The sequence below is a fragment of the Myotis brandtii genome, unplaced genomic scaffold (assembly GCF_000412655.1).
Source record: "Myotis brandtii unplaced genomic scaffold, ASM41265v1 scaffold922, whole genome shotgun sequence".
NCBI classification, from domain to species: Eukaryota; Metazoa; Chordata; class Mammalia; order Chiroptera; family Vespertilionidae; genus Myotis; species Myotis brandtii.
This window is the reverse complement of record NW_005371799.1, coordinates 307,041-316,470: the sequence shown is the minus strand read 5'-3', so window position 1 is coordinate 316,470 and position 9,430 is coordinate 307,041. Positions and strand designations below refer to the sequence as shown.

At 44.2% G+C, this 9,430-nt stretch overlaps 1 protein-coding gene and 1 pseudogene across 1 annotated transcript in view; one reads left to right on the top strand and one right to left on the bottom strand.

Moving 5' to 3' along the window:
• The window catches only part of SPIDR (scaffolding protein involved in DNA repair), a 273,808-nt gene that overhangs the window by 185,798 nt on the left and 78,580 nt on the right, over positions 1-9,430 (bottom strand). The window contains exon 7 of the mRNA XM_014532904.1: positions 7,959-8,059. Within this exon, the coding sequence (XP_014388390.1) occupies positions 7,959-8,059 (101 nt within the window). The remainder of the gene's footprint in view (positions 1-7,958; positions 8,060-9,430) is intronic.
• LOC102261873 lies at positions 5,004-5,598 on the top strand (annotated as a pseudogene).

Below are 9,430 nucleotides of genomic sequence, written 5' to 3'. Positions count from 1 at the left end.
CAATGTTGCTTAGAGTGCAGCTGAGAGGCCGGCAAGGCAGGCGGGGAAGCTTGTCTTCCTCCGTCACTCAAGCAACCAAGCCTCCCTGTTTGCGTCAGCTGCCTGGCTGCTGGCCGCCATCTAGGTTGGCAGTTAATTTGCATATCTCACTGATTAGCCAATGGGAAGGGTAGCGGCCGTACAGCTAATTACCATGTTTCTCTTTTATTAGATAGGATAGTGCATCAAGGAAAGTAGGTAAATCTTTTAGATACATACGTACCTACAGAGAATTCCTGGCTCTCCTTCCTGCTCATACCCATGTTTCTGTATAGAAAATGCTGGCCCTGACATTCCTTCTTCCTCTCTTGACACCTAAGTGGCAAGTCTGGAACATGGCTCCATTTCAGGAGCTCCCCAGCCTCAAACGAGCCCCTTGAAAACAGTGAGAAAGAGGCAGGTGCCAGGGACCCCTCAATGGGCGCCACAGCCACTGCTCCTGGGTGGGCCAGGCGGGTACTGAGGCAGTGTTCTCACAGTCTCAGCTCTCAGTATCAGGAGCATAGAAACGTACATGTAAGGTTCATGCTGGGAACAAGGAGAGCTGCAGGAGTGCCTGCTGGGAACCTTGGTGGTGCAGGAGATGTCAAAACCACGTCTCGGAGTGTGTCCACAGCTAACCATGCTCAAGGACTAAGAACTCTGCATTCTAAAAAATTGCCTCGCTGAAAAACCAGTCTCCTCAGTGAAGTTTTCACTTCCTCACACAAAGGTATACATCTTAGTACTTTATAAGTAAAATTCAAGGGAGAATTCTCTACCACTTCATATTTCCCTCCCGTCTTAATTGTAAGAATATATATTTGATCTTGACAAATTACTAGTACTTCTTTTATAAAAGGAACTAGGGGCCCAGTGCACCAATTCGTGCACTTTGAAAGAAACTGTGGGCTGCAAGGCTACGGTGGGTATAGGGTTGGGTCTCAGTCCATCTTCTGCACCCCCACTTGGCCCCTCCAACTGCGGTCCCGGGTCCTCTGTCTGCTGGCAGCCCGCTCCCGCTCCCACGTGCTAACAGCGCCAGCCCCGCTCGCACCTGCTAATGGCTCAGAGCAATTGGAGCTGGTGCCAGCAGTGGGTACAAGTGGGGTGGGCTGCGAGTGGCGGCTGCTGCCTCGATTGCCCCTCAGGAGCAGGGGGAGATGGATAAGCCCTCAGGTGCAATCGGGGCCGGCAGTCGCCGCTTGCACCCGCTGACAGCACCAAACGATCGGGACCGGCACTGGGCGCTGGCAGCCAGTGAGAGCGGGGCCGGCGCCAGCAGTAGGTGCGAGCACCAGGCGGGAGCAAAGAATTTTCAGTAACCACCAGAGGCTTGCCCCGATGACAGCAACCAGCGCTCCGTCTTGGTCTGGCGCCCCCACTCACCTACTCTACCATCCCGCTGCTGCTGACACCTGCCATGTTCCGCGTGCACCCCCTGGTGGTCCACGCACATCATAGCAACCGGTTGTTCGGTTGTTCTGTCGTTTGGTCTATTTGCATATTAGCCTTTTATTATATAGGATATTTAAAAAGAAACTCTGTCCCAACAACTTCTCCAGTGATGATCTTTTATAACAGTTCTCAACAATTTATTTTACAATATTCACAAATACTTCCAAACTATTATATAGTGTGAAGAAAGCCTAAAAGCTTGAGTTAAGTGCTTTGGGGCATGTACAATAAAATTGTCTTCGAGGAATAATTAATTGCAATCATTCTCCTTTATAATTCCTGAGGAGTAAATGCTTTATTTCTTCTGGCTTTGTTTCTTGTCTGATTTTCCAAACAGTATTCCATAAGTAAAATTTAATAGGCATTATTAAAACATCCTCAAGTGTAAAATACTGTTTTGTTTCCTTCTAAAGAATAAAGTTTTACTATTTTAAGTAAAAAAGCAAAAAGAATTAAACTATAATTTCTGATAGGGTTAGTTCTATCAGTGATAAGTCCATATTTGTTGCTTATCAGAATTTTGAATGAATGAAAATATGGATAAAAAAGGGAGATTCAATAGTATGTAAACTCACAGGGTGATCTGATCATAAATTTCTCAATGGGCAGGTCATGGTGGTAGCCACGTCCCAAGTCTATAATTTACTGAAGAGAGAGGTTTTTAGGCCGGCCAGCATGGCTCAGTGGTTGAGCATAAACCTATGAACCAGGAAGTCATGGTTCGATTCTGGTCAGGGCACAGGCCTGGGTTGTGGGCTCAATCGCCAGTGTGGGGCGTGCAGGGGGCAACCGATCAATGATTCTCTCTCATCATTGATGTTTCTATCTTTCTCTCCCTCTCGTTTCCTCTCTAAAATCAATAAAAATATTTTTCTTAAAAAAGAGAGAGGTATTTAAGGAAACCCTTTCCATTGTTCTTGTACATATGAGTTAACATACCTTTGTCAGAAGTAATATCCCTCTAAGGTATAGCCACCCTTAACAAAATATGCAACCTTGTTAAGTATCCTATAATCAGATCCCCACCTTGCTTTCTCTCATCCTCATGCAAAATTCCTTAATCACAAATGCAGAAAAGAAGCGGCAAAATTATTATTCTATGGAGCATTTGAGATCTTGCTCCCTGACATATGTTGTCTGTTTGGCTCAAATAAACTCTTATAAAAAGTCTCTACAGGTTTGGATGTTCTTATGTCGACAAAAGAAATAAACAACGAAGTAAAACACAAATTAAAATATTACTTTGAAAAAAATAAAAAGGGATATGTGCCAATTTACTGCATTTCCCTAGTGAGTTAAAAAATACTAAACTTAATAGAAAATGTATTTCTATTATTTGAACCTGGTGTTATAGGGGTACTTGCTTTATAAGTACTTGTTAAGCTTTCTGTACTCTCTCTTTTGTATCATATTTTAAAACAAAACAGTAATTTAAGGAAAGCAGGATTCAGTCCAAGATGGCAGAGTAGGTGGAGGTTGCATTCACCTCCTCCCATTACCGCATCAAAACTACAACTACATTACAGCACAATCAGCCTGGAGAACCACCTGAAAACTAGCTAAACAGAAAGCTTATAGCTAAGGATATAGAGAAGAACCCATGTTGAGACTGGTAAGAGGAGCAGAAACAAGAAACAAGGTGACCCCGCACCCACACCTGGGCAGTTGAGAATCAGAGGAATTTCTCAGCGTCAAAGGGCCCCCATAGAAGTGAAGGGTCTCAACCTCATGCTGGGAAGAAGAGCCCACACAACACCTGGCTGTGAAAACCAGCAGGGATTCTGCCCTGGTGAGAAGGAAGGCTGCTGAAGACCGTGCACACACACTGGCTCACAGGCACTCATACTGGACTCTGGAAAAAGGCAGTGGCTTGGAGGGTGCCAGTTATACAGGAAGAGAGTCAGCCGTGTGGCTTCGGGGAAAGGGCTAGAGGAATCCCTCTCCTGTACCACTCAAGGATGCCTTCTTTCCTGGGCCAAGCACTATCCCCTCAGAGCATTAGCCTAGTGAGCTACACTAGCCATCCCCCTCCAACTCCGAGGGCCCCCCAACCCTACTCACTCAAGTATAAGTTCTGCCAGTAGCAACTGGCCTAGGGGCCATATTGCAGTGTTTCTTAAAAATCTCTCCAAGAATTCAAGCAAGCTTGGGGTGGGAGGGGCTATGATGCATTCTGAGGCCAGCTGCCACCATTACCTGGCTTGGGGCCCAAGGAACTCTGAGCTTTCTGCCAACTGCTGGCTGTCCATTCGGTTCAGCCACTGAAGTAGACTTTGGGCGTTACGTGAATTGCATGAGGCAAGAACCCAGGGAGTCACCAGGAAAGGGTGAATGTAGTTGCCACCTCAGGCTGGGTCTGAGGCCGCTCAACAGAAGTGTCAGAGTACTTTGAGGTCAGCTGTCACCTGCCAGGCACACACAGAAAGAAACAGAGTTGAGTAGCTTTAGGGCAAGGCCTGCCTTCCAGCACACAACAGGTATAACTGCTCCTGTGCAGAGCCCTCCCTCGACATGGCAAAATCATGATCTGTTTTAGCCAGATGAACTCTACTGGCTGCCACCTGACAATGCCTTGAGTCCCCACCACAATGCAAAGGTCCCCAGGCCCTGGCAGGTGACAGCTGACCTCAAAGTACTCTGACACTTCTGTTGAGCGGCCTCAGACCCAGCCTGAGGTGGCAACTACATTCACCCTTTCCTGGTGACTCCCTGGGTTCTTGCCTCATGCAATTCACGTAATGCCCAAAGTCTACTTCAGTGGCTGAACCGAATGGACAGCCAGCAGTTGGCAGAAAGCTCAGAGTTCCTTGGGCCCCAAGCCAGGTAATGGTGGCAGCTGGCCTCAGAATGCATCATAGCCCCTCCCACCCGCAACCAGTGGATCACTTTGTAGCTCCTAACAGGTTGCCCAGTGGTGGTCACAGGAAACAAGTGACATTGACCTGCACTAAACTCCCTTCTAAGAGGCAGCACAACCAACAAACCGGGCAGCTGACTTCAGAGCACAAGAAAGCAGGACTTGATTACCTCTACAGACAGCACACCCAAAGGGAGGACTCAGCAGGAACCTGATTCTGCTGGGGCAAATTCTGCTTCGTGGGGTCAGCTCCCACACAGCACTCATAAATAATGGTTGTGGCCAGTCCTCACACCAGCCAGCATAAGGGTAAGCTACACCCACAAATATGCAAACAGCAATAAAGGTTCAACTCCAACAGGAGGGCACACACAATGCACACAAGGAACATTCCTGGAGCACCCAGCTCAGGGAATAAGGGAGACAGTGCACCTGGGACACACAGGACAGAAAGTACATATGGCCACCATATCAAAACTAGAGACATAGCGGATCTACCTAATACATATGAACACCCACAGAGACGCAACCAAAATGGGAGACAATGATTAAAACAAAGTCCCTAGGCGGTGGCTGCTTGGGACAAAAGGCAGACCGATTGGCGGGGAGGGAGTGGGGCGCGGCCAAGCCGGGCCGGGGCTCCGCATGCAGCAGCTGCCCTGGGTGCCCTCACAGCAGTCTTGCGGAGTTGAGCCCACCAGCTAACTCGAGCCAATGGTCTGCAGCCATCAGGTGGGCGTCCAGGAGGCAGCGGTGCAGGGAGGGGCCGGATGCAGACAAGTGGCCCCGGAGGCCGCCATGGCGGACAGCGGCACCGCAGGGGGCACGGTGTTGGCTGCCTCGCTCCTGGGCTGGAAGGTGGTGGCCCAGGGCCCCGCGTCTACTTTCAGAGCCCCCACTGATGCTACAGGTGCGGGCCCAGGGAGCGTGGACAACGATGGCCCAGTGAGGTGCCAAGAGAAGGTCACGGTCAAGTATGACCACAAGGAGTTACAGAAGCGCCTCAACCTGGAGGAATGGATCCTAAAGCAGTTCACTCGCCTCTACGACTGCCAGGAAGAGGAGATCCCGGAGCTGGAGATTGATGTGGACAAACTCCTGGACATGGAGAGTGATGATACCTGGGCTGCCAGGGTCAAGGAGCTGCTGGTTGACTGTTACCAAACCCACTGAGGCCTTCATCTCTGGCCTGCTGGACAAGATCTGGGGCATGCAGAAGCTGAGCACACCCCAGAAGAATTAAGTGTCCTCAACCCAGGTGAAAGGTGGCTCTCACAGGACAATCGCTGCCCCTGACCTCGTAGCAATAGCAATACCAAGGGGCCCTGCGGCCAGGCCTGGTGGCATGAGCAAGGCTCCCTCTGTGCCCTTCGCTTAGGGGCCTCTTCCCTGCCCCCCTGTTTTCCATTTTGGGTTTTTTAAATTATTATTATTAAAGTATGGGACTTAAAAAGTCACAAATTAAATAACAATAAAAATCTCCAGAAAAAAAAAACCTAAATGAAATGGAAGTGGGCAAACTACCAGATACAGAGTTCAAAACAATGGTTTTAAAGGTGCTCAAAAAATTAGTGAGAAAGTCAACAGCATAAAAGAGGACATAGAAACCATAAGAAGAACCAGTAACTAAAATGAAGAATACACTAAAAGGAATCAACAACAGATTCGATGAAGCAGAGGATCAAATTAGCAATTGGGAAGATAAGCAATCAAAGCAGAAAACAGAAGAAAAAAAGAAAATGAGGACCGTCCTGGCCAGGTGGGTCAGTTGGTTGGAGTGTTGCCCTGTACACCAAAAAGTTGCAGGTTAGGTTCCTGGTCAGAGAATATACTTATGTTGTGGGTTCCATCCCTGGTTGGGATACATAACCGCATAACAGAGGCAACCAACTGATGTTTCCCTCTCACATAAATGTTTCTCTATCTATCTCTATCTCTCTCTTTCTCTCACCCCCCTTTATAAAAGTCAATAAAAATACATCCTTGGGTGAGCATTAAAAATAAAGAAAGAAAAAAAATGAGGACAGTTTAAGGGAAATCTGGAACACCGAGAATAACAACAACTGTATCATAGAGGAAAAAGAAGGAGAAGACAAAAAGCAAGGGGTTGAGAACCTAGCTGAAAAAATAATGACTGAAAACCTCCTTAATCTGGTGAAGAAAAAGGGTTTTCAGTCAGTTCACTATCCAGTAAGTTCAGAGAGTCCCAAACAAGATGAACCCAAAGAGGTCCAAAACAAGACATATCATAAATGCAGCAACAGAAAGACCTAGAAGGGAGCTCCCATAGTATTGTCAGCTGATTTCTCAACACAAATTTTTCAGATCAGAAGAAATTGGCACATAATATTCAAAGTGATGAAAAGAACCTAAAACTGAGATTATTCTACCCAGCAAGGTAATCTTATCTAATAATAGACAAACATGCAAATTAACTGTCCCTCCTCTATGCTCACCAGCCAATCAGAAGAGTATGCAAATTAACCCAACAAAGATGGCGGTTAATTTGCATACATAGGGGCGAAGCGGCTGAGCGAAGACTGAAGGCTCCATCCGGAGGTGTGAAGACTGAAGGCTCTGGCCGGAGTGAAGGCCTGGGTCCCGGGTGCCGGAGGAAAACCGGTGCCGGCAGCCAGGGGAAGGGAAGGCTTATTGCACGAATCTCTTCGTGCAACAGGCCTCTAGTCATTTATAATTGAAGAAGAAATAAAGATGTTCCCAAGCAAGAAAAAGCTAAAGTTCATCACCATGAAATCAGTATTATAAGAATAGTTAAAGAGGCTTCTTCAAGAATAAGGGGGAGCCCCAATGGTGTGGCTCAGTTGGTAGGGTGTCGTCCTGTGCACCAAAAGGTGGATGGTTTGATTCCCAATCAGGGCTCATGCCCAGATGTGGGCTCAATCCCTGTTAGGGGGCACAGAGGAAGCAATCAATTGATGTTTCACTCTCACATCGATGTTTCTCTCTCTCTCCCTCTCCCTTCCTCTCTTTCTAAGAAATAGATAAAAAATATTTTAAGAAATAAGGGAGGGTATCATAAATATATAAGTAACAAAATTGCAATAACTATATACCTATGAATAATCACTTTAAATGTAAATTAATTAAATGCTCTAATCAAAAGATAAAAGGTAGTTGAATGAATAAGAAAACAAAACCCATACATATACTGTCTACAGAGACCTACATCAGATCAAAAGATACAGACTGACTCAAAGTAAAGAAAAGTAAAAAGATAGTAATGCAAAAGAAAAAAAAATCTGGGGTAGCAATAATTATAAAAAAACAGACTTTAAAAGAAAGGCTATAAATAGAGATAAAGAAATTACATAATAATAAAGGTATAAATGCAAAAAAAGGATATAACCCTTATAAACACTTATGCACCCAACATAGGAGCACCTAAATATATAACGCAAATATTGATGCACATAAAGGGAGAGGGTCACAGTATATAGTCATAGTAGGTGACTTTAACACTCCATAGACATCAATGGAGAGATCCAGACAGAAACTCAACAAGGAAACAGTGGTCTTAAAGAACATATATACCAAGCAAATTTATTTCACATTTTTTATGCCATATTTTTTTACCCATGATCTCAGATGCCAGTGCAATCCTTACCTGAAAGTGTCTTTTGGTAAGAAACACACTGATGTCTCCACAAGGAAATGGCAGATCTCTCTCGATTCTGCAGTCCATTTAGTCTTTCTGCTAGCCCGCCTCTGTTTAATGAATTACAATATATTAAGTTTACCTGAAAGAAAAGCTTCAGAATTGTTGCAACATCTACATTTTTTACCCTCCAACCAGAGACAAATACATAAAACATTCAAGTTTTAACTTATTTGACATTACATTCTTTTCCTCCTAGGTCAGTAACCCACTTCTTAAAGATATCTTGGAAGCTCAGTTTTCTGATTCACAGAAATATGGGCTACCCTAAGATCAGTTTGACTTCTTTCTTAGTTTACTTATTCCGTAAATATGTACCAATTACTCTTGTTCTACATAGCAAAGTGCTAGGTGCAAGGGATACAAAAAAGGCAATGAGCTATGCCATTGGGGTAGAGAGGGACTTATAATCTGTTCAGCAGACAGTGGGAAACAATTAAATGTAAAGTTGGTTCAGAATTGTAGTCACTAATAAAACCTGATAGGTGTAATACTTTCTATAAGAGAATTTAGGTATGGGCTCATTATTTGGACAAAAGAGATAATTGAATATTAATCACAAACACATAGTAAGAATACCAACATTTCAAAAACAGGAAAATTTTCATGTATTGCGGGCAGATGACTGGTAACAATGAACATACAGGCACTTCACAAAAGCCCTTACCTATCAATTAATACTACGTATACATTAATATATTTTCAAATACATATAAGCATATATTATATATATTATTTTGATTCAGAGAAGTCAGCAGTTCTTAACACAGCTATGATCTCAAGACAAATCAAGATTACTATTATGACTTCATGCAACATAATTTATCAATGTTTTGTCTTATATGATTATGAACCAGTTCACCAGTTTGGTGATCATCTCACTAAATTATCTCATTTTATTTTAATAATATCCCTTCAATGTAAAAAGAACAGATATCAATATCTACCTCATACATGATATATCAGAGTTGAAAGAGAGGATAATGAAATTCACCAATATTACAGAACTAGCCAGATAAGGAAATAGTTGTTGAAACCAGAAAGGACTTACCACATTGCCTGGCATTCAAAATATGTTATTCATTAGTGTTACTAATTTTTAAAAATGATTTCTATTTCCACCCTATACTCTTTCTACAATGATTTAAATATCATTTTAATACATTATATAGTATATATATTATCATTACTACCTACTTTGTTTTCCCATAGGCATTTACCTACACTAATAAAAGACAAAGATGCTAATTGACCATACCTTCACTACATTCATCAGCCAATCAGAAGAGTATGCAAATTAACCCAACAAAGATGGGCGTTAAATTTGCATACTGCAGACAGATGCTGCTGTGCTGCCCTGCGCAAGCGGCACGATCCCCAGCCGCTGCCACCCCAGCGTGGGATCCAGGCCTGCCGTGTGT